The sequence below is a fragment of the Danio rerio genome, chromosome 2, assembly GCF_052040795.2.
Source record: "Danio rerio strain M-AB ecotype USA chromosome 2, GRCz13ab, whole genome shotgun sequence".
In the NCBI taxonomy this organism is placed as follows: domain Eukaryota; kingdom Metazoa; phylum Chordata; class Actinopteri; order Cypriniformes; family Danionidae; genus Danio; species Danio rerio.
The window spans coordinates 25,105,062-25,131,075 of record NC_141022.1 but is presented as its reverse complement, the minus strand read 5'-3'; the positions used below and the strand labels follow the sequence as shown (position 1 = coordinate 25,131,075).

At 40.6% G+C, this 26,014-nt stretch overlaps 1 protein-coding gene and 1 long non-coding RNA gene across 5 annotated transcripts in view; one reads left to right on the top strand and one right to left on the bottom strand.

Moving 5' to 3' along the window:
* chd7 (chromodomain helicase DNA binding protein 7) overlaps positions 1–3,439 on the top strand; it is a 53,313-nt gene extending 49,874 nt beyond the window's left edge. The window contains exons 34-39 of one of the 4 annotated variants that reach the window (XM_087240717.1): positions 77–478; positions 573–767; positions 868–1,008; positions 1,099–1,203; positions 1,339–1,449; positions 1,925–3,439. In XM_087240717.1, coding sequence (XP_087096843.1) covers positions 77–478; positions 573–767; positions 868–1,008; positions 1,099–1,203; positions 1,339–1,449; positions 1,925–2,113 — 1,143 coding nt within the window. In that variant the 3' untranslated portion in view covers positions 2,114–3,439. Of the gene's footprint in view, positions 1–76; positions 479–572; positions 768–867; positions 1,009–1,098; positions 1,204–1,338 lie in introns of all 4 variants that reach the window. The other 3 variants (XM_087240716.1, XM_087240715.1, XM_087240714.1) reach the window with 3 other exon arrangements.
* LOC147846333 (uncharacterized) lies at positions 3,309–9,500 on the bottom strand. The gene is made up of 2 exons (XR_015478457.1): positions 7,122–9,500; positions 3,309–6,885 (listed from the first exon to the last, which is right to left on the bottom strand). It is a non-coding gene; the product is annotated as an uncharacterized LOC147846333 (long non-coding RNA).
* Between the last annotated feature and the right edge of the window lie 16,514 nt (positions 9,501–26,014).

Genomic DNA, 26,014 nt, shown 5'->3' with positions numbered 1-26,014 from the left:
GTATTATGTATTATTAATGATCAGTTTTACACAGTTCAAAATTTATCCCTATTAAACACATCCCCTTATTCTTTAGGATGATGCTTTGAGTCTGTCAGTTCCCCGACAGCGCAGACGCAGGAGAAGGAAAATAGAGATTGAGGCTGAGCGTGCTGCCAAGCGCAGGAACCTGATGGAAATGGTTGCTCAGCTGCGAGAATCTCATGCAGAAGGCCAGGCTCAGGCCATAGATCTGACCAAGGCTCTGCACAGCGTGTCCTCCTCGTCATCCGCCTCGGCCTTCCCTGGAGCCTTGGCCTCCTCCGCAACCCTGAAAGCACAGATGGAGCTGCTACAACCGGGTGCTTCCTCCAGACCCAGGGCCAACGGCTCACTACTTGACACTGAACTCCCCAACCGGAGAAAGAGAGGTCGCAGGAAAAATGTGGAGGGGTTGGAACTGCTCTTTATGGGGAACAAGAGAGGACAGCTCAGTGCGGTTCGTATCCTGTTCAAATGTGATATTTGTGTTGTGGCGTTATCATTGCATTTCTTTTTCTCATTTCCTGCTCTTTTTCTTTTTGCTTCAACAGGAGCTTTCTGACGGGACCAAAGCTTTTGTGGATGGACGGACACATTTAGCGATGCCGTCTCCTGCACAGAAGGCCTCTGGTGAAGGTCTAGATGAGGGAAGTCTTCAAGGAGAAGATGGATCCAGCACTAAGGACCTGCGGGAATGGCTGAGACAACACCCCACATACACCATGGATATGCCTGGATACGTACCAGTGAGTGCAGTTCTTTGTGCCATCCAGCCTTTTCTGTTGCTGATGTGGGATTGTCCTGTGTCATATGCAAATTATCTAACAGAGTTCTCTTATCTTTCAGAAGAATGAGGACCTCCTCCTCTCGCAGTTTGCCAAGCCTAAACAAAAGAGGCACAGATGCCGCAATCCCAACAAGATCGACATTAACACGCTGACCGGGGAGGAGAGGGTCCCTGTTGTTAACATAAGGAATGGAAGAAAGGCAAGTCTTAATTAGAAATTTACAGTTTTTTTTTTTCACTTTTTATATTGTTTATACTGACTGTAACCTTTATAACTTGTTTGACTACAGATGGGTGGAGCCATGGCCCCTCCAATGAAGGATTTACCACGCTGGCTAGTTGAAAATCCAGAGTATGCCATAGCCCCAGACTGGACAGATATTGTGAAGCAGTCGGTGGGTCTTTTTTTTTTTTTTTTTTTGGATGTTTTTATCTGAATTTCATAATGTATTGTATTAATAAAATTAATGTACACATCTTAGTCTTTAACCTCTACTAATACTTTAATTGTGTTTTATTTTTGTCTATAGGGTTTTCTGCCAGAGTCTATGTTTGACCGTCTTCTGACGGGGCCAGTGGTCAGAGAGGAGGGTGTCCGCCGCAGGGGCAGGAGACCCAAAGCAGAGATCGCCAAGGCCACAGCAGCAGCGCAGGCAGCAGCAGCAGCAGCGCAGGCAGCAGCCACCACGTCCGGTGTTAATCCTCTGCTGATGAACGGGCTGTTTGGAAGTATGGACCTGACCAGTTTGCAGGGTCTGCAGAACCTCCAGAGCCTCCAGCTGGCAGCTGGCCTTATGGGCTTTCCTACTGCTCTTGGTGGTGGCGCAGACGCCAAACATGCAGCGGCCATGCTTCCCCTCATGCTTCCTGGAATGGGTGGCCTCCCTAACATGTTCAGTCTGGGTAGTCTCTTTGGAGGAAACCTGGCTGCAGCGGCGACAGCCACCAATGGTGCTTCCAGCACAGAACAGGCTGAATCTGAGGAGAATTCCAAGCCGAAGACAGACGAGGAGACCAAGGGAGAAGGAGATGAGAAGGAAGAAAAGCAAGCCGAGAAATCGTCAGAAACTGTAGAGTCTGCAGATGCTACTGGTGATGCTGCAGCGCTCAATGCAGCCGCCGCCGCTGCTGCTGCTGGTATGTCTACAGGGACGCTGGCCTTCAACCCTTTCCTGCTGTCCACTATGGCGCCAGGTCTCTTCTACCCATCCATGTTTTTACCTCCCAGCCTCGGTGGCCTGGCCATCCCAGGCTTCCCTCAAGCTTCTCTCGCTGACCTCCAGAGCGCTGTGTCCGGGGCCTTAGGAGCCACTGGCGAGGACAAGGAGTCCGACAAAGGGCCCCGCACAAATCAGGACCCAAATGCCTCAGTGGCTGATGTGGAAACTGCTGACAACACACTTGAAGACAGTGACTCAGAGGAGAGCCAGAACAAGACTGCTGATTCATCAGTACTGGATGATGACCTGGCAGGCCCAGCAGAGGAAATGGACTCCATGGAGGGTGGAATGGATGATGAGGATGACGACGACGACGATGATGATGATGACCCTGCTGATGAGGATGACAAAAGTGACTGAATAAAAAAAAAACTGAATCAGGCCTTCTAACATTTCCCCAGGGCTGAGGAGACGCTGACTGAACTCTGACAGGATGTTAGTCCAGTTGTTTACATGCCAACACTATCCAAAACACTTTGGTTTTTGTTGACAGGTAACGTTAAGAGGGAAGCAAATACGCTGTCTCTGTAACCATTAGCATAGCCAGGGATGATGCAAACCGACGTAGAGTTGTGCGGCTGTCAAAAGGGTGTTTTTTGTTTTATTTTATATTTTCCATGTTTCTTTTGTTGTTGTTTTTCTTGAAGTCTTCGGCACTGTGTGGGTGCCTTCTAGATGAGATGGAAATTTCCTGAATATTATAGGAATTAATCGTTCCGATAGTGCTATGCTGCTCTCTTTATTTTATTTTTTGTCCTCTCCCTCTCTCTCTCTTGTTGATATTGTAACAATGAGTAGCATCTCGTAATATTCAGTGGTGTACAATTTAACGGCATTAAGACTCTCCGCTGCTGAGGAAGAATCGTGGCTTTCGTTGTACTGTTCTGCTGAGAGGAGCGAGCAAAGTTCTCACATATCATAGTCTACACTCGTACTGTTCCCAGTCTCTCACACTGACAATCCAAACGGGTGAGGAGACCTCTCAACCTGTGGAGACAGCAATAACGAAGGCAGCTTTTGAATGTTCAATTTTACTCTTCTGGACTTAACACCGGAAAGTGTGAAAAAGCGATATGAAATAAATTACTGCAGTCAAATTGTCTCATTGTATCCATGTTAATGCACTGGTGTAAGAATAAAATCAGGTACCTTTATCTATTTGAATGGACTTTTGTTACTTTAGCCACAAAGCTGAACAGCATTACCTCAATTCTAACTAGCCTTGAAGTTTACAAACATAAATGTTGTAAATTGTTTTGTTTTTTTCTTTTGTGAGTGTCTTTTTTTTTTTTCTTCTTTTTGGTTTTTATTTTGAAACCATCATGTATGATGAACTGTATAAATTGCTGCCAACTGTAGTAATGATGCTTTTAATAAAAGTGACTCACAATATTCGCCTAGGAAACCAAAACCTTGTTTGTGTAGCTCTGTGGGGGATGTCGGATAGCATTTTTTTTTTTTTTTGACAATTAAACTTTTATATATTTAACACAATAAATTCACATTTACATCTGTTTGATCTCTCAAACAATATGAATTGGCTCGCCGAATGTGAACTACTGTACTTCAGTTTCAAACCTTAAAGCTAAATACACTTTTAAAAAGCCAAACTGTGTGCTAGAAGTGTCGTACAGTAGCACTGCATGACCTGGTTGCCGGGGAAAGAGTGGCTCCGACAGGCCTGTTTACTCTAGCCATCATAAACACCATCAGTCCTGTGGAGCGGCTGACATAACGCGCTCCGACAGGACGAGAGGACATGGCAGGGGCTCTCTGTCCGCTCCAGTAGCCAGCCATTATGAGCCTAACGCCTGGAACAAGCCTTTTCCCCCCGCCTCTCTCGACAGACATCTTTCATAATTGCACTTTCCGATGAAGTGGCTCGTGAAATCCATAGGTCTCGTGTGCACCCAGCATGCCGCTCTTGGCAGTAGTTGGAGTTTGAGATTTGGACAGGAGGTGCTCGTGCAAGGAGTTGTCAAAATGATGCCTTTTATTGTTGCCGTGGAAGTCCTGAGGTGTTAATGTACGATAATTGACTATTTGGATGCTGGAAATGTTGTTTCCTTGTAAATAACAGGCGAACTGCTGTTGAGTAGATTTTGGTAGCTTCCTGTTTTTAATGAAGAGCGAGTTCTGGTGTTGTCAGTGCGGTTTTTGTGGCAGTGCAAATCGTCTGCGGTTCCTAGTCATTATGTGCCATCTTGACACATGGCGCAGTCGCTCGCGGAGGGCTAGTCATCGTGCCGCCCCAAACCACTGACTGCTGGGTGTGAAGTCTGTCATTGGCGAGGAGGCAGGTTGTGGTTCACCACTGAGCGTCAAACATGGCAACACAGCACAGTTCAGTAACGCTAGGCCGCTGGGATTAGAGCTGGCAGATTCCCCCTGGGAGAGGCCCTTTCGTGGGAAGGCCAGACTTGATGCTTTCGTTTGCCAATGCTGTACTTTTGTAGACCATCCCAACAATGAAAGCGTAAAACTGTATACGAGCTCATATCAGAAAACTAATGTACTGTAGGATTTCCACTGATTCAACAACTCTGCGCTACTTTTTGCAATGTTGTTTTTAATGATCGCTTTTTTTAAAAAGTAGTTTTTGCTTTATATTTCACTAAATAGGGGTTTATTTGTGTTATTAGCCATTCATCCACATTTCTCATCTTCCCCAGAGCAGTGCTTATTATGCTGCGGATATTATAACACTATGCAAATTAATGTTTACATGTGGGGCGACAGTGTTAACGCTTGTTATGCACTTTGAACCCTTACTAACCACCTATAAATGTGCACAAACAAAGCTTGAGCAGACCTGATAGAATGCATGTAATTAGTATTGAAAACAGAAATTCTGTAGTTCATTTAGGCTGCGTTTATGCTGCATGGTTCATGACTGAATTCTGTTTTTTTTTTCTCTCCTATGGGGTCACAAATCTGATACGGCCCATGTATGTGTAAGAAGGAAAAAAAATCGCATAGATTCCGATTTACTCAAATCAGATTTAGACCTTATTCATATGTGGAAATTTATCCACGCATCATTAAAAACCATAGCGAATGACATCAACTCTGACGCTTTCATTTCAGAACAGACTTTAGCAGAGTCCCAAAACTTTAATCCCATACTGTAGGATTACAAGGCTTTTATATTGTCAAGTAGCACAAGTATTTACACATGTTAACGAGAGAGAGCTAGAGCGTAACATATAAACTTGCATACATCACATGCATAAATTAAGCCATGGACATCACACTAAGATGCCTACTGGTTTAAAAAGACCTATTTTAAAAGAAGATGGCAAAATGAGAACTTTTCTGTCATAATTATAGTAAAACAACTCAAAAAGAATTTAAAAAATGAAACCCTGCTCTTTTATTATCAGCTGTAAGTCAGTGCCCGCTCTTTTTTTTTTTTTCTTCTTCTTTTCTGGTCATTGCATCTTTTTCATGTGCTGTGTAAATGCAGACAATTAGATACGATTAAAGAAGACGTAAGCTGGTCATCAAAAAAAAAAAAGGATACAGTTACAATATCGGAATTGACCATCAAGATATGCAGTGTAACTGCAGCTTTGGTTAGTTCTCGTTTTTGGGCCGTTTGGTGACTTTTCAGTCATCCTTTTCAGACATGTCTTTCAGCCTATTGTATCCGAGATCTTGTCCTTTCGGTCATAACCCAAAGCTCATGACCATAGGTGAGAGTAGGAACGTAGTTTGACTGGTAAATTGAGAGCTGGAACAGCGGGCTGGAACATTGACTGTATTACAGCTGCCGATTCGCCGATCTGCCTGTCAGTCTCACCTTTCATCCTTCCCTCACTTGAACAAAACCCCAAGATACTTGAACTCCACCTGGTGTATGGACCTGTAGAGATGGCAAGGCACCTTTTTCTGGTAGAGCACCATGGCTTCGGACTTGAAGGTGCCTTTTCAGGCATCCTTCATCTTAATAGTGAAATACAGTCTAAACAGTCTCTTGGCCCCAATCCTACCCCTTTGCCCTTATCCCTCCCCCTCGTTTTGCGTGTTCGCGTAAAGGGGCAGGGGTGTCCCAATTCACCTTAGCTTGAAGGTGTAGGGTTAAGGGGAAGAGCTAGATAACCCTTGAAACAGATTTTTCAGGGCCACACTCGAAACCTAGGACAAAACATTCCCAGAATACACCATCTACAATGGCAGCATGGCTGCACACGAAAGTCAGGAGATGCACAAATTAGTATTTTTTGTCATGTTTCAATACATTCATAATGGTGTTCTTGTTTTGCTGCCATGCTTTAAAACAAACGCTAAGATAAAAACAGCTAAATTTGGTTATCTATAATCCCTAATATAATAACTCTTGTAAGTTATAGTAGTCCAACAACATACTTTCACATCTGACACTCGAATACCCTGTCAGGGTGTGAATGACCTATATACAGTGTTTGGTATAACGTCATTGTTGTTTTTGTGTGTTTATAGATGAATATGGCCACTGTGTAAACGCAAAGTACAGTTACGATCTTATTGCCACATTATATCGTTGTGATATATATCACCTTCAGTGATTTCCTGAAAATAAATAACAAAAAAAAATGCAACTGGAATAACTACAGTGATTGTCAATCTCATATGAAGCAAGAGTACGCGATGACATAATGATGACGTGTGCAGTTAAGTGAATGTAAAAATAATAGATTTTGTTGATTGTGTGCTTTTGTAACCCTGCCGGTCCTACGCCACCCAACCCGCTCCGAGCTGGTATCGAACCGGCGGCATTTCGCATGGGAGTCGGTTGCTCTACCAAGAAGGCTAAAGACTGTGGCCTCTAGCGACCGTCACTAGAGCACCTTTAGAGGTCAGAGGAGTGAGGTGTACCTGCACAACACCTACTAGCTGGCCTCCGCTACATTCACCCCCCTAAACCTCACTCCCACCCGGGTCACGGCACCAATGTAACCCTGCCGGTCCTACGCCACCCAACCCGCTCCGAACTGGTATCGAACCGGCGACCTTTTGCATGGGCGACGGTTGCTCTACCAAGAAGGCTAAAGACCATAGCCTCTAGCGTCTGTCGCTAGAGCACCTTTAGAGGTCAGAGGAGTGAGGTTTACCTGCACAGCACCTACTAGCTGGCCTCCGTTACACTTTCATTCAATTGAAAGCGTAAACAAACTGTAATTTAAAGGATTAGATTCCTTTAAAATGTTTTAGTTATTTATTGGTCGACTAATACTGGTAAATAAATGTCTGTGAAAGCTGAAGGTTATATATGCATATGTGTGTATCTTTCCTGTTTCTTTCGATCTTTTATGTAATTAATTTTTGTTCTCAATCTCAACTGACATTTTTAATTTATAAATAGCCTATAGCACATTGGGGGCCGTTTTATCTTTAAAGCCAAACGATTAATCCTATTTTGGCCATGTACAGTATGTTCGGGGTCTGAATCGCAGACCGCAAGAATCAATGACCCAAGACATCAGGGTGCGACTAATCAAAATGAGCTAATTTTACACAATTCAGCTAATTGGTCGAAGCTCTGTAATGAGAGCAGTTTATTAGCAATCATGACAGTTTTTTTACTTTTTTTTCTCTATAGTTTATTAACAAGAACAAGCATACAGTTTCGATAGATAGATAGATAGATAGATAGATAGATAGATAGATAGATAGATAGATAGATAGATATAGATAGATAGATAGATAGATAGATAGATAGATAGATAGATAGATAGATAGATAGATAGATAGATAGATAGATAGATAGAATCATGTAGTCTGCAGATTTGTCTACTGCACATCAATGATGCAAATCTCACCAGTCTGGCCATTCTCTGGCATCAAGGCATTTGCGCCCACAGAACTGCCACTCACTGGATATTTTCTCTGTTTCCGACCGTTTTCTATTAACCCTAGAGATGGTTGTGTGTAAAAATCCCAGTAGATCAGCAATTTCTGAATTACTGAGACCAGCCCGTCAGGCACCAACAACCATGTCACGTTCGGTCACACATTTCTTCCCTATTCTGATGCCCGGTTTGACCTGCAGCAGATTGTCTTGTCTAGTTACTGCCATGTGATTGGCAGACTAGAAATTTGCTTTAAGGAACCAATGGACAGGTGTACATAATAAAGTGGCCGGTTTATCTGTTTATTAAATGGATATCATTTCTAAAAGTATATCGTGAGTTTTTGAAAGATCCTCTTAACTTCCCGTACATTTACTAAGCACTGTTCAGTTTCATTCCTACGTTTTTTTTGTATGATTTATATATTATATTTTTTGTATATATTCAGAGTAGAGCCTGCAGGCCTTTAAACACGTGGATGTCGTACACCGTATACAGTTTCCGCGTTCATGATTCCAGGAGTTACAGATCGTCTCTCCCTCCGGCCTCCCCGTGGAAACCACCCAGCCAGAGAGTCTAAAACTACTGTTTTCTTCAAATGTCAGCCTCTGGCCAGCTGATCCTCATTCGAAGCCAATAAACATGTCATTTCCAGCTGGAGTTGGCCGGACCGCCTGTCGCTGCTGCTTTCCGATAAAGAGCGATCTGCGGTCGCCTTGACGACCCGGTGCCTCGTCGTCTTGGCTCCATGATTGATCACAGTGTCCCGCGCCGGTGACACCGGCAGGAGGAGGGACGCGGTCAGATGCGGCGTCGATGTCCTTCTCCTCGGCTGAGGGGGTTTAAAACTGTCAGGCGCGCTTACACCTCCTGCTTCCCCCGGAGACGGATGTGTCGTGCGTGACATTGAGGCCGAGAGCAGAGCATCAATCGCGGGCTGGGTGATGAGTGTCATGCCGACTGCGCGCCCCGTCGCCTGGCCTGCTTCTGCGGCACTTGTGCTCGCTCTCACTCACCAGTGCAAACAGATGTCAACTCAAAACTAGCGACAGCCTCAAGTGGAAACGAGCGAGGAATAAAAATATAAATGTACTTATACAGGGAGAGTTCTGCCCAAAATCATACTATTTAGTTTGGTTTCCTTCACGGGCTTCAGCGGCTTATACTGAGGTAAGAGCTCCATAAAAAAAACCCGCTGTAAAATTCCATGAATTATTGTCTGTCTGTGGAGATTATATTGACCCGAAAATCATTTTCCCTGATAGCATTTTATGGTTTTAATCATCTGTTTAGAGTCAGAACTAAATGCCAGATTTGCGAATGAAGGAATCTATGATCTAATTTGTCAGACGGGTTTGCAGAAAGGTCTGGATTCATTTAGGCAGTTTTACTGCACCAAAATGACCAACAGATTAGTTACAATTTATCCTGATGTTGCATTTGCATAACACTGTGTCCACTCTTTAAAACTGTCTGTTCCATAAAATAAACCTAGGTTCCCCAAATAAACCTTTATTAATTTCTTGTAAGAAACATGTTCAAATACAATTTCCAGTCTTAAAGGAAAAGTTCATCCAAAAATACAAATTTACTCACCCAAGTGGTTGCAAACCTTTGAGTTTTGTCAATCTGTAAAACACGAAAGAAAATATTTTGACGAAAGATGAAAACGTGTTACCCTTTTGGAAAAAGAAAAACCATGGAGGTCAATGTTTAGGAAGAAGTAAAGGGTGAGTAAATGATGGCAGAATTTTCATTTTTGAGTGAACTATCCCTTGAACCTTTTGAAAAATGAAAAGATTACATTGAAAATAAGAGACCTTTATGTTTAAGAATGTCACTGATTGTTTTGTTTTTTAACGCAGTTTGGGCATTCATTTACATGCCACTCTGGGGCATGAAAACATGTTTTTTATGTTTATATCATTAGAATTTCTAAGTAAACAACAACAATAATAATGTTGAATTGCACAAGTGTATGCATTATTATATACAGGGATTGGACAATGAAAATGAAACGCCTGATTTTTAGGGTCTCCTCTTGCAGCCAATACAGCAAAAATTGGCAATGAAATATAAATCCTACACGGTAGCCAGAGAGATTTTGACCTATCCTTTTTGAAGAAAAGTGGCCAGGTCACTGCATGCTGTTGGTGGAGGTAAATGTTTCTTGACTTGCTTAATAATATTTAGCCCTGGTGGCTGTGCAGGCCATGGGAGGTGTTCAACTTCACTTTCATGTTTATCAAACCATTCTGTCATCAGTCTTGCTTTGTGTATTTGTGCATGATCTTCCTGATATACAGCAACACCTTTAGGACATCTGAACCGTTGGGTGCACATGCTCCTCCTGAATGGTCCTGTAGTTTTTGGCAGTGACTCACTCATCTAGCACAAGTATTGGGCCTAGGGAATGAAATGATATTTCAGCCCAAGCTGATCCACCCCAGACTTCACACTGGACATGGAAGTATGCGTGGTTCCGTTTTTTGGGGCTTCTCCACTGTGATTTCCCTGGATGTGGGAAAGACGGTGATGGTGGACTCATCAGACAACAATGCATGTTTAACATTATCCACAGCGCAAGATTTTCACTGCTAGAACCATTGAAACTGATGTTTGGCATTGGCACGAGTGACCAAAGGTTTGGTTGTAGCAGCCTGGCTATGTATATGCTCCTGACGTACAGTTTTGGTGGAAACATGAGAGTTGAGGTGCACATTTAATTCTGCAATGATTTGAGCAGCTGTGGTTTTATGTTTTTTCGAATACAATCTGGGTTAGCACCCAGACATCTTTTTCAGACAGCTTCCTCATATACTCCTGTTGGACGTGGTTCATCCTTCTTGGTGGAATGCTGACATTACCCTGGAAATCGTGGCTCTTGATAAATCACAAAAGTCGCTTTTCCACTATCGTGCTGAACCATTCTTTATGCTGAATCATTCCTTTTTATGCTAAGCTGGACCAGACAGCATGGATACGGTTTCATTTTCCACTGTTGTGCTGCGACAAAGCTCTTTGAAACGTTACACAAAACGCATCAGCAGTTGTCTTGGTAACGCAAAGTAAACAGCTCCCTTTGTTCATTTCAATTTAAATAAAAGCCAAAACTATTTTTTTCATGTTCATGTGCGAAAGTAACCGTGTGACTAAGCACTGTTATGCCGTTCTCTCGTATAGGGGTGCTAAATATAGCTTTAAGTCACAAAATGTAATGTGATTATTGAAAATGATAAGAGGGTAAATAAATAATACATTTCAAATTTCCGCACAACAGAAAAATAAACAATGACAATGCAACAATAATAGTGTATTTGTATTATTGTGGCAAAAATATATTTTTGGACAGGCCTTGTCAAAAGTGAGCTTCTTCACTGGTAAAAGCATTTTCATTAATAAAAAAACATAGCACTTACTTTTTTTCATTTTTAACAATCAATCAAATTGCACAGCGGTTTTATATCAAAAGTTGATCATGATGTAAAATATGCTACATTTTGACAGTAAAATAACCATTAAAGTGATGGCTGTTATTTCTTTTAGTGTTGAAACATTAAATAAGGAATGCATCAAGTGAAATAATAACGAATATGAAATAACACACCACATATCAGGATATAAGGCATAGAAGTGAAGTTTATTCATAAACTAATTTCGAGAGGATCACGTGCTTATGATTGAACACGGCTGGTTCCGCATTAGCATGTATGATCCACCAATCAGGCCATTCCTAAACCACTGTAAAGAACCAGGGTTTTTTTTTCACTACAGTCATCTTCAATTTGAAGAATCCCCCTTCCACCCCTACCCTTTTCCTCCATAGGGCGGCACGGTGGCCCAGTGGTTAGCACTGTTGCCTCACAGCAAGAACGTCACCGGTTCTAGTCCCTTAACAAGCCGGTGGTTGTTTCTGTGCGTAGTTTGGATGTTCTTCCCCTGTTTGCGTGGGTTTTCTTATGGGGGGTGGGGGGGGGTTGAAAAGTCAACTGAGTCGAAGTTGAAAAGTCAGTAAATCACGACTGAGAGCAGAAAAATCACGTCACTTCAGTTGTGTCTCTTTTGATTCTCAAATCAAATGAAAGCAGAGGCGGGGTTTCTGTTGAGGTGACAGCAGTGTTTGTGTTGTCAAGACAACTACAGAGACTTTTGAAGATAGAGGAGTGACTAGCGGTCACTGTTTTGAGTAATCCAGAGCTGTATGACTTTACAAATCTTGAATATAACAATATTATTTAATATTACAATTAAATTAATATCAGCAGTAACACTCGCACACAATACGCATCTGATTCAGTCATTGCCTAGTGACATAAAAAGCGCAACACGATTTTTTCTCTTGTCAACAAAAAAGGCATTGCGGTGCACCTTGCATTATTGGATCGTTAAATCGCGTTCGGTGTGATCGGCCCCTAAATACTGCAAGCAAACACAGCGCATCCAAACACTAAATTTTTACTTTTCTTTATAACTTGTATCAGAGCTGCAGCAATGGTTTGTCTGTTTGTCATCGGTTGATGGACGCCTAGTTACGAGAGACGGCAAAAAAAATGTTGAAGGAAACCCTGCTCTCCCGCTTGTCAGGTCAGAAAAACAACACATGTGAAAATGAGTGCTGTATAGTGGCAGTGAGGAGATTGTAAATAAAAAGGATGTAAGGTTGTCGCCAGAGTGGCTTTTGGTTTATTCTCTTGTGCATCTTAGCCACTAGCTCCCCATCTGAAAGATTTTTTAGCATTGGGGAAATGTAGTCATTAAGCTTCACAATTTGTATTGTTGCAATACTTATTTGAATAAGGATGGTTAGTTCTTTTACTTGAAAGCTTAGATTTGGTTATTATAATTTGTCTTGTTTACAGAGTTTGAGGTTTACAGTATCATTATTTGTATCATTATGGCCATCAGGCTGCTCAAATTTAGCCATGAAACCAACAGCACTTTCAGTTTCTTTCATGGATCCATGTGAACAGAGATTGTTTTGACAATGTTGTCTTCTGCAAGTGAAAATATTCAAATATGCAAAAGAAAAATGCTTCAGTAAACGTAAATGGAACCTGACAGTGAAAACATTAAGGCCTAAAAATGTTAACTTTTTAAAATGGTTTTCATAGTGTAAGTCTTTGGTAACAATAATGTTATTATTGCCTTATAAGCTACACAAATGAAAACAGTGATGCCATAGCCATGCATTTTATGTGTTCAATCGGCATCAGCAAGTATTTGACAACAAAAACAACAGTGTCGGACTACGGAAGCGTATGTGTGTAGTGTTATTTTACACTGTACACAAAATGGAGAAAATTGTTCTAGTAAATATAAAAGATGACACTCAAGCCCCAGACTTCTTTTACACCTGTGCATGTAAAAATGCGCATTTTCAGTAGAGGTGTCTTGATCCTTGTTGCTTCCCTGTGCTTGTCACACACTTGAGATGAAGACGGATTGCTCTGCTCAGTTATGACTCATCAGAAGCTTTGTTGACCAAAGCCAGTGTCTGAGAGCTGTGTGGCCCCAGAGACGGGCAGTATTTCACTGTGAAATTAAATGCTCCTGCGCTACACAAACACCCTCATTATGCCTCGTTCACCCAAGAAGATTTGTTGCAGAATGTTTTGCTTAACTTCGGCTAAAATGGGGGTGAAGGAGAGGAATGAACAACCTAATACATGGCATTTTCTCATCTCTGAGAGAAATTTGATAAAGGGGTTATCCAGAGTGTTTTTTTAAGGCTCGATTGTGCATATGGGCTACGAAACAATGCTCATGCTTTATTTGTAAAAAAAAAAAAAAACACGTTATTAATAATTTTTACATTTTATACTGCTACTCTGCTAACATGAAAATCATATTTCATGGTCTCTCCAAAGGCCCGCCCTCAGTGGGCTCTGATTTGTCAGCTTACCTGATATTTTTGATTTGCAGATTAACTCCACATCACCAGGAAATGTCATGCCTCTTACTAGCAATTCGACATCTAGTTTGAACATTTGGTTTCTAAAATACATTTTGATGAGCTTTTTTCATTTATATTCGGGTTATAAACATGCAAGTAATATGAAACATGTCTTTTGTGAACTTAAGTTCATTATTTCAAATGTAGAACGCACAGAAAGCGGCTACAAAGAGAGACATTGTACGCTCTGGTGCAGATTGTGGGTGGTTTGTTGAGGTTTGTTTATAGCTAAAATGTTAACAGTGCCAAACAATGTTCCACATTGTTTACACCTTTACCAGGGATGTAACGATTCACGTAACAATTCAAATCGGTAGAAAAGTTAAATGAATCGCAATTACATGTTCTGGACAGAAAGGGGCGCTGTGCCTGCAGGCTCAAACTCGCTTCACCTGCACATCAGCAGGAAGCAAGAGGTGGGACAGCAGAGTAAATCGACAGCAGTGAAGTGAGCCAGACAAAACACAAACTGTGTGCAAAAACTGCAAAAAGACTTTACTTTAGTAATGTGCGGATCGATACTAAAATATCGATATTTCCGATACCAGCTTTGTATGTTCTAGAATCGATAACCTTATCAAAATATTGATATTTCAATAATTTGGAGCAAATATGTATTTTATTGGAAATAGAAATACAGCGGAAAGTAACCACAATTACCCTAGTTTCTCTGAATAATGCCAACTTAGTCGGAGTACTTGTTCTTCCGCCTGCAAAGTCATATGCGTAATATGGCACTGTACAACTGCAGTGCACCCTAGCTAGCCACTCAGTCCGCTGGCCTGGCACATGCGAAGTTATGAGCTACTTCACATCCATAAACTCAAACGATGCGGTTTTTGATACGTGTAACAAAACAGTGAGCTACTGTGGTAATACTAAAAACCTAATCAAACATCTACATATAAATCACAAGACAGAATATGACAACGTCATGACTAGGCGGTCAGACGAGGAGGAAAGGAGAGGTACAGGTGCTGCTAGGGTGAGACAGACATCGCTTTCAGAGTCCTTAGGTGCAGCAGGCAGGCACCATCCAGGTACAGAGGGAGAAAATGCGGCAATGTGGCTGTATAAGGAGTGTTGGGTTTTTTGTAACAATGATAAAACAACAAAAAAAGGTTCAAAACACTTTCATGAGAACCGGATTAACATGTCACTAAATGTAGAAGTGTGAATATGTTTTTTTTAAGATGTTCAGGCAGGCGTTTTAAGATATACGTGCTCAGATGCTGTCAAAAAATATGTTAGTTGGCTTTTTTTTTTGCATGATAATTCTTTATCAATAAACAATAATAACCCGTAACATGGCTCGTATTCAGTATAAAGTGACACTTTTTAAGTTCACTACATGTAACTTTAATTTCCCAAATAGTCATTTTCGGGCAGTATCGGAATCGGATCGGTATCGCTGATACTCGCATTTATTTTACTTGGTATCGGATTGGGTAGGAAATAAGCCCACATCACTAGTTTACTTACACTATTAGAACAACGAATATGAAAAAACGAATATGAAAAAAAATATATTAATAAGCCAAACCACCTGAACCGGATATTTTGCAGCTCCGCTTGCTCCGACGAGTGCTGCGGAGATCACACAGTGCATCTGTGTTTTTATTGCAAAAGTGTGAAGATGTTTTTCAGACTAAAAAAGAAAGTTGTTCTGTTACAGAAGCAGCTATTAGATTATTTTTACCCTCTCCTTTACAAATTAGTTTGTGCGTATTTTAATAATTTGCTTAATATTAGTGGATATTAAAAATGTTCAAGATGATCTTTTCTTCAGTGTATCAAACTAATACTTGTACAGTAATTAATTATACAAGAAATATTAATTATTCACCTTCATAATCATGTTCATAATCATCATAATCATAACTCCTGTCTCTATCCTATTATGTAATTGGTCTTTTTATAATCAGTAATTTACGCCAGTGGCCAGTCGCCTGGATCAGAGGGCCTATTGACCACCTCTGTACACACTGCTCTTTGTTTTGGAAAGGCTTTCCCCTCCACACCAGCCATCTCAGTCCTCAGTGAAAGAGTTTTTTCATCAGCAGGGGACATTGTAAGAGTGCAAAGACCTCAGTTATACCGGAAAACATAGATGTGCTGATATTTCTTTTAAAAATATCAAATTTCAGCACAGTCACAGTTTTGGTTTGTTTATATTAATGAGTCTTCTTTAGTTTGTATTATTATTATTATTATTATTATTATTATTATTCTTTGTTTTTAAACAAGCAATTGGGTTATGTCAGAAAATGTATTATTTAGCAAAAAATGCAGCATTTAAAAAACATTAAAGCCTTTTTTATTTGTTTCAAATAAATTTTTAAAGAATTGTGACTAAATTGTGAATCATGAGATTAGTATCGTGAATCGTATCGAATCGTGAGTCAGGTAAATTGATACATCCCTAGTCCGTACTACAACATACTGTTAACGCTTGAAACTGTGCATGTAATTGATCAATTTTAACAAATAAAAATACAGGTTGCAGGTTGTGGCTCACAATCCACAGCTTCTTCTTGTATCGTTGAAACAGTTTACGGCCGAATCCAGCACTGAGCTGGGAGAGATTCTACTGAAGGGTTTATGACATCATTAATCCAGATGTATTTTAGTGTAGTCCACAAACTTTGTTTGCTGTAAGCTTTGCAAAGCTATCTCTGTAAAAGCCAATGCCTCTCTTTGCATTGAACTTTGAGCATCTTACCTTCAGAAGATATTGTTTATATTCACACAGCTACATTACACATCAACTCAAGTTTGAATATGATATCGTAGTGGACCACCTCTTTAAATCTCATAGCAGAAAGTGTCTGTCAGTAACAAGACCCTAAAGTTGATGGTTCTGTTGTGTTGACTGTTCGTAAATACGTACAGAGTGCATCATTTCTAAATGTGAATAATAAAATAAACAATAAAAGAATTATCTTTAGTGCCTTGCAATTGAACAGAAGTACTGTAGATATAGCATAGGGTTAATGCTGATGCTGCAGTCTAGCTTTACCACATTTGAGTGGATTTAATCGTTTTTTATTTTAAAGAAACTAGTCAAATGCTCATATGAAATGATTATTGACAAGACAACGCTCTTAAAATGCGTTAACAAAACAATCCAGACTAAAACGAAACATTACTTTTCCCAAAAAAGGAAAATTCTGTCCTAATTTGCTCAGCCTTCTCAAGTTTCAAGCCTGTATGACTTGTTCATCTCTGAAAGGCAAAAGATGACATTTTACCCTCTGAAAATTGAGGTATGGTTCTGATTCTGATATGGTTGAATTTCTGTTTACCGTATTTGTTCTGCTCAGTGTTTGCATGCTGATTAAAGTTTGTATGTATGTCGGATATAAATGTTTTCATATAATGCAATCATGTCTCGTCAGAAGATTTGGATTAATCTGCTCTATCCCATATTTGTTTTACAATCTCTTTATAAGATTTTTTTTAAGCATTAGAGTTTGCTCTGGTTTGTATTAACATAATTTTATGTATGAAATATACACACACCAGCCTCTTTAGGGAAGAAATGTGATATATGTGACTGAACGTGGCATGGTTGTTGGTGCCAGAAGGGCTGGTCTGAGTATTTCAGAAACTGCTGATCTACTGGAATCTTCACACACAACCATCTCTAGGGTTTACAGAGAACGTCTGAAAACGAGAAAATTTTCAGTGAGCGGCAGTTTTGTGGGCACAAATGCCTTGTTAACAGAGGTCAGAGGAGAATTGCCAGACTGGTTCGAGCTGATAGAAAGGTGACAGTAACTCAAATAACCACTCGTTACAACCAAGGTATGCAGAAGAGCATCTCTGAACACACAACACATCCAACCTTGAGGTGGATGGGCTACAGCAGCAGAAGACCACACCGGGTGCCACTCCTGTGAAACTAAGGCTATTTGCACTGGCTCACCAAAATTGGCCAATAGAAAGATTGTAAAAACATTGCCTGGTCTGATGATTCTCAATTTCTGCTGCGACATTCGGATGCTTGAGTCAGAATTTAGTGTCAAAAACATGAAAGCATCCTGTCTTGTATCAAAGGTTCAGGCCGGTGGTGGTGGTGTAATAGTGCTCGGGAATTTTCTTGGCACACTTTGGGTCCATTACTACCACTTGAGCATCGTGCCAATGCCACGGCCTACCTGAGAGTTGTTGCTGACCATGGCCATCCCTTTATGACCACAGTGTACACATCTTCTGATGGTTTCTCTGTACTCAAATGGCCTCCACAGTCACCAGATAGATCCAATAGAACACCTCTGGGATGTGGTGGAATGGGACATGGGAAGAAAGTGGAATTAAGTGACTTTATACTGAAACAGAATCTTGCTATGCAAGTTGTAATGCAACTCCTCAAATAAAACATCCTAGTTTTTTAGTTTTTTTTACTGCTTCTCTCTTGACTGCGTTCATCTGTTCCTGTGTTCTGGCGTCATCTTCTGCTGTCTTTGACCAAGTGATGCTGGTTTCCCTCCAGCTGCATCTCTTATCAGCGTGACACACAAACCCAGCCGTGAGTCTGGACCGTGTCTGTGCCCTGCAGTTTTGGCTGCTGCCTGTGCTCAGACATTCTACTGAGATGCTTGAGAATCACCGTCCAAAATCTACCGAGAGCTGACAACGACAGCTCCACATCGAGCTCATGTTTAAAGAGACAGCACACCGAAAAATTGTTTCAAACCTTTATAACTTTCTTTCTTCGGTTAAACATAAATTAAGATATTTTGAAAAAATGTTGGAAACCTGTAACCATTGACTTCCATTCCAAAATTACTAAAAATATATCAAGTTTATTCATTCATTATTTACTTTTTGGCTTAGTCCCATTATTAATCGGGGGTCGCCACAGCGGAGTGAACCGCCAACTTATCTAGCATATGTTTACGCAGCAGATGCCCTTAAAAACTGGGAAACATTCATACACACTCATTTACACACATACACTACAGACAATTTAGCTTACCCAATTCACCTGTACCGCATGTCTTTGGACTTGTGGGGGAAACTGGAGCACCAGGAGGAAACCTATGCAAACATAGGGAGAACATGCAAACTCCACACAGAAACGCCAATTGACCCAGCTGAGGCTCGAACCAGTGACCTTCCTGCTGTGAAGCGAATGTGCTACCCACTGCGCCACCGTGCAGCCTAAAGTAAATTATATTTTTGGGTGAACTATCCCTTTAACTCATTCCGCAACCGCAATCCTAAAATACCTTTGAAAATCACAAATGAAGTTCTTGGGGGTGTCTGCTGCGTGTGGTTGGATGGCCCAGCAGCTCTTGGAGGACTGGAACAGCAGGTGTCTGTTGCTGTGCTGCCATGCTGAGCAGTAAAGGTCACTTTTGATGGAGCTGCGCACAAAAAATATTACATTTACTCTTTGCAGTCACGCACACAGCGGCGGCTTATAGAAATCTAAATATAGACCTGCGGATCGAAAGCTTCCTATACGTAGAACTGACCAGACAACATGATCCTAATCTTGAAACAAACCCAGCCATATATCGTTTTAGCATCGATATCGCAATATGCGCATCTGCAATAGTCACACAGCAGGATCTGCAATGCTGAGCCTGGATTATAGCTGAGCAGGAGCCACGGTTCAAAACACGTCATTTGTGGAGTCATTGCAATGTTTGATAATAATAAACCATATTAAAATAAGAATAATTGTATATATTTGTTCATACGATGAAGTCTATAGTGTTATTTTACATTTGATTATTTAATTACCTGTAAACTGTGACTCCACAGAAAACCTAAAGTACTGTTTAATTCATTTGTCTCTTTGCTCTACTGTATTGATTTGTGCTTGTGAATTGTTCATTATATTATTTATTATATGTAGATCCTACAAAATCAATCCAGTTAAATTTAAATATTTTTTTTCTAAAAAGAGCTGTTCAATTAATATGGTGAAGTTGTTCATATAGGGATATTAGGGGTGTAACGATTTATCGTTGTACGATTTAATGCGAAAATGTCACAATATGCATTGTGGCGTTAATATGATTTTATTACATTATGACATTTGTTTTCTCTTATTGGTTGAGAGCTACGTTCCACCTGCTGTCGCACGTAAGTTCAGATTGCTTGAACTAGCAATAGTAACGTTAGCAGGCCAAGATGAGTGGAGTTGAAATAGATGCCCCACCCTCTTATAAGTCGGATGTCTGGCAACATTTCGGTTTTACAGTCATTGCTTCAGACTCGTCTGCTTTTTGACACGCATACTGGGTCAAACATAACCGAAGTTTTAAAAGCAGCTATTCATGAGTAGGGACTTGAAAGGGCTAATCATAGCATTGCTGTCGTTATTGACAACGCACGTAACATGGACGTAGCAGCAATAGAAGTTGGATTGGCACCTCACATTAAGTGTTTTGCTCATACACTAAAGATGCGTCCGAAACTGCGTACTACTCAGTAGGTACTGCATTTGAATTTAAACGTACTTCTCGCCCGTTAGAAAAGTACATTCTATACCTTATGAATGTGAGTTGTATGAATGGAATTCGGATGTACTACATCCGCCATTCTGTCATGGTCACGTGACCTACCTGCGTCAGTTGTGTTGCTTCACTACCATTAATGAATTCTCTTGCGGGGCATCATGGGATAGCGCAGCGTGCATGGAATGCGCATTTCAGAATCTCGCCGGAAGTAGTGAGTCATCTGCCTACTGCTTGCATACTGATTTTCAAATTCTATGAATTCGGACATAATACTCTGCTCGCATATTGATTTTAGTGTACTATATAGTATGGAAGTATGCAGTTTTGGACGCATCCTTAATCTCACATCGCAAGCAGGTTTAAATGTTCCCTGTGTCCAATGCTTGGTCGAGTAAGAAAAGTAGTGGCAGTGCCACTGCAACAGCTGTACTCGCAACAAAGCAAATGATGCTTGAGATTGCATCACGCAAGCTTATCTTGGATGTTACAACACGATGAAACAGCTCAATAAGATATGCTTGAGCGCTACATCGAGCAACACGCTGGAATAACGGCAACTCTTTTGAGCACAGAGGTACGCAAAAATGCACGTCAACTTGATACACTCGATAACGCGACATCAGTGATGTCAAAGAAATAGTAAAGCTGCTTAAACCACTGAAAAAGTCCACGACTGTCCTGTTTGAAGAAAAGACGTTCACTCAGTCACTCATCGTGACACGCGATGAGAAGGATTCCACAACTATAACCAACATGAAGACAGACATCCATAAAAACCTCTCAGACAGATACATGGAAGTTCAGGATTATCTTCTAGAAAGTACTGCAGACTACTTGAAAATGTAGAAATTTAGAATTTTTTTTTTTTTTTTACAAAAAAACAAAAAAAAAACTGCAAATGAACAAGCAAAGCCTTAAGCTCTACTGTTGTTAAATTCACTTGAATAGAATGCTATTTTTTTGCACCTTTACTTCTTTAAGAAGTTGTCTCCTAATTTTGTCTCTGTCATTTCAGTATTATTTTATAAGTTTATAATTGTTTTATTTTCCAGAGACGGGTCTATTCAATTTATTTTCTTAAAGAAGGTTCAGTTTAAATGAAAGAAGTTTAAACAAAAGAATTACATAGATAACTTAGAGATAAATTGGACATAAATTGTTAACTTGGTCATTTTTTAAATAAATCTTTTATTTGCATTTCAGTTTCATTTTCAACTTTTATTCCAAATATCGTGATACATATTGAATTGTGAACATTATATCGTGATACACATTGTATCGTGAGTGGAGTGTATCATTACACCCCTACTCCGATACAAAACAAAATATCACAGTTTTTTTCCATCATATAGTGCAGCCCTACTACCCATCTCCCCCTCATTCTCCAGAGCAGGAATCATTCATTTACATGTGTTACATACCTTACCTGCCCAAACCTCTAGATTACAATGACAAAAGAGACCCCCCGGCCCCCCTATAGAGAGATTAGAAACTTAACTCTGTGAATCCTCCAGCAGTCATTTGGCCTGTGATGGAGGACAATGCAGGAGGTGGTGGGGCTGTAATGTGTGGCACTGTGTCCTGCTGTTCTCCTTTTCGCCATGCTGACTAATGACCTTCCCCCCTCCCCCAGCGCTCACCGCCTCCTCCTCCTCCAGCGCTCCTCCCCCGTGCCCTCTCACGCGATGCCCCATCCCCCCTTGCTCCTCTCTGGGGTGGAGACCATCGGCCTGTGCCGCCGCCACAGAGGCGTCCATCACAGGTCTTTAGATTAGCCACAACGCCGCTTGGGACAAAAGAGCTCCTCCCCCCCTATGCCTCCCTCCCTCCCTCTGCCCCCGTCCTGATGGCTAATGGAGGAGGGGATGCGTCATGGAGAAGAAGTTCACGGCTCTGAACTGATGCCTCCTCAGCAGATCAAGTGTGGATCTGAAGTGTGCCTGTTTCAGAGAAACACTCTTGGATTGACAGGCTGTGAAGACTCACAAGACAAGACCAGACGTACAGTTTAAAAAGCACAGAAATTATACTGAGTTTGGTTCATGTCACTAAATGTCTTCTTCCCTGTGAGAGAATCCATTTATACAATTATCTCTGTATGCGTTTCTGCTTAAATTCATGAAATATCCATAATCAGTATTGTGTTTGATAAAGTCACTAGCTGCTTTCAGAAAGTTTGGTGGGTTTTGGATATGCTTGCAACGATAGTGGATCACCAACACGACTAAAGCACTGCTTTAATATAAAATTACGTTTTACTATGAAAGCTGATCCACTAAGCAGAGGTTAACAAGTGTCCAGCAAGCAGTTTTACATGAATCTTTGTTTTAATATTTGTAATTTCTTCTAGTAAATCTAAATGCAGTCAGGCTGTGTTTCCCCCCCTCCATGGTCAAGAAAAATGTCCAAAAAGTCAGATGAAGTACTCCATTGAGTCCAACAACAGGAAGCACATGGTCAGCCAGATTTGTAGTTGTTACTGGAGGGACCTCTGCTGGAAATTAATTGTAGTGCAAGTGTAGATTGAATAGAGAAATGATGTGTTTGGACTTTATTCATTCATTTTCCTTTGGCTTAGTCTCTTTATTCATCAGCGGTCACCACAGTGGAATGAACCGCCAACTTATCCAGCATATGTTTTACGCAGTGGATACTCTTTCAGCTGCAATCCAGTACTGGAAAACACCCATACACTCTTACATTCACACAGATACACTACGTCCAATTTAGTTTATTCAGTTCACCTATAGCGCATGTCTTTGGACTGTGGCGAAAACCGGAGCACTCCCACGCCAACGCAAAGGACAACTGACCCAGCTGGGACTCAAACCAGCAATCTTCCTGCTGTGAGGCGACTCTTGGACTTTATTTTGTTTTTAAATCAATAAATGTTGGACCGTAGAGGACATTTGAGTGAACTCACTGTCATCTTTAGGATATCAGCTCTGAGCTTTCTTATGCATGCCTGATGTCCAGCTGTGTTCATAAGAGATTTTGTTTCAGACCATTCTCTGTAAACACTAGAGTTGGATGTTTATGGAAGAGCACAGTATCAGCAGTTTCTGAAATACAGAGAATTGATCCCATGGACAAAGTCACTTAAAACCCCCTTTCTGTCCTATTCTGAAGCTTGCTGTGAACTTCATACATGCCTAAATGATTTGAGCTGCTATCTTGTGATTGGCTGATTCATTATTGGTATTAACAAGCAGGTTTAAGTAATAATGTTATTTTTACTCACCATCATGTCATTTATTCATTTTCTTTTCGGCTTAGTCCCTTTATTAATCAGGGGTCGCCAGAGCGGAACGAACCACCAACTTATCCAGCATATGTTTTACACAGCGGATGCCCTTCTAGATGCAACCCATCACTGGGAAACACCCATACACTCTCATTCACAAACATACACTACGGACAATTTAGTTTACCCAATTAACACATAGCACATGTCTTTGGACTTGTGGCGGAAACCGGAGCACCCGGAGGAAACTCACACGAACATGGAAAACATGCACACTCTACACAGAAATGCCAACGGACCGAGGCGAGACTCAAACCAGCAACCTTCCTGCTGTTAGGGGATCATGCTACCCACTGCACCACCGTGACGCCTTCACCCTCATGTCATTTAAACCATATGGCATTCTTAGTTCATATATATTTCAGAAAGGAGTCGTTTTGTCTATGAAACGTCTAAATTTGTGATTCTTTTGATTTATTTGGAATTATATGAGTACTATTTAGATCATCTCCCTGCCTATTTAATCGTTTCTAGCAGATCTAACTGCCAGTGTTGTTATTAGCTATTGTCAGTTGACATTTTGGTGGTGGGACAAATCCTTGACTGACATTTTGCACATAACCTTCATTGTTGAATTGCAAATGAACATTATCTATTAAATCAATGTTCAGAAGTGGAAAAAATGTAAAGCAGCCACACACACACACACACACGCACGCACGCACACACGCACGCACGCACACACACACACACACACACACACACAGACAGCCAATGCCAACAGAATTCAGCATCAATTCAGTTTAGACTACAGTAAATAATTATATACACCACTGTATATGCTACTATGTCGGAAACACAATCTCAGAAAAAGTTCTGCCAGTATAGAAAATGCAAAAAAAAATAATAATTAAGAAAGAAAGAAGTGATTTCTAAATTTACTTTGACTTGTATTTCATTGCAGACAATACAACAAACATTATTTATTGTGTTCCTCGTGATGTTTATAGGTTTTGTTGTTTTCAAAATAAGCACGTATTCCAGGTTTTGGTTCCTGCAACACTTTTCAAAAAAGTTGTAACAGTAAAGCATTCACCATTTTGTAGTGTTGCCATTCCTTTTCACAACACTTTTAGGGACTGAAGACAGCAAATGATGAACAGTAACAGTACAGAGTCATCGTTGTCGCACTTTGCACTTCAAAAAGCTCCAAACATTCTCTATTGGAGACAGGTCGGGACTGCAGACATGGCCAGTCAAGTACATTTTCCTCTATAGCCAAGACTTTGTAATGTGTGCAAAATGTGGATTTGCATTGTCTTGTTGAAATATGCATGGGCTTTTCTGGAAAAGAAGGCAGTAGGGCTGTGTGATTTGGGGAAAATATCTAATTGCGTTTTTTTTCTTTTAACAGGTATTGCAATTTGATTTGCGATGCAATTTTGTAGTCAAGCTTTAGCTCAATAATTTGTAAGACGTAGCAACAATTCTGTGACCGCTCTTAAAAATGACCTGTTTTTGTTTGGTGTCTGTGACTAATAAACCAAAATAATCCCAAATTACTAATGCTGTTTTTCTTTGATAGTAATTTGTCTATTAATGCTTTTGAAGCAGCAGATGCCGTTATCCCACTTGTCCACACTTTCCTGATTGTTTTCTTTTTTTTTCCGCATAGTTCATGTGTGCAATTCAGATTAGGCAGAACAAAAGTGTGCTCACTCAATTGGCTAATGGGTGGGGGAAATTAAAAAACACATATATTTCATATTAACTAATTGCAATGTTCCCAATTGCGATTGCGATTTGAGTAATCGCACAGCCCTAGAAGACAGCATATTGTGCTCCCAAATTTCTTTGTACTTTTCAGTATTAATGGTGCCATCACAGAAGATGCTTTTTCCAAAGGGACTGACACAATCCATACAGTACCTCAACAGACCCTCATTTATTATAAAAATCCTGAGGAACACATTAAGTAATGTTTGTTCTATTGTCTGCAATAAAATACAAGACAAAGTACATTTAGAAATCACTACTTTACTTTTTTATTTGCGTTTTCCATACTGTCGCACCTTTTTCTAATTTAGGGTTGTATACCAAAGTGTGGCAATTTTTCCTTGTTCCTTGTTAAAACTCCAAAAGTTATGTTGTCGGTCAGCTCACTAATACTATCCCCTTGCAGACTGACAGTTCATCATCCTCATAATATTCATTATTTCAAAGTTCATGATGATTACTACCTGTTCTCCAGCCCACCCTCGTCCACCCTGAACCCACAAGTGCTGCACATATTTCACCAACACATCAGATTTTTAAACAGATGCCACTGCAGCCCTCTCTAAACTAACCTCTTCACCTCGCTAGCCAGGCATGCAAGACTGATTGCTTAACAGCAAGCAGTTGAACACATGTGACCTACTTTGCTAATAGCTTATTTATATTTTTGTTTTTAAATTAAGTAATGTAAATGTAAAATTGAGCT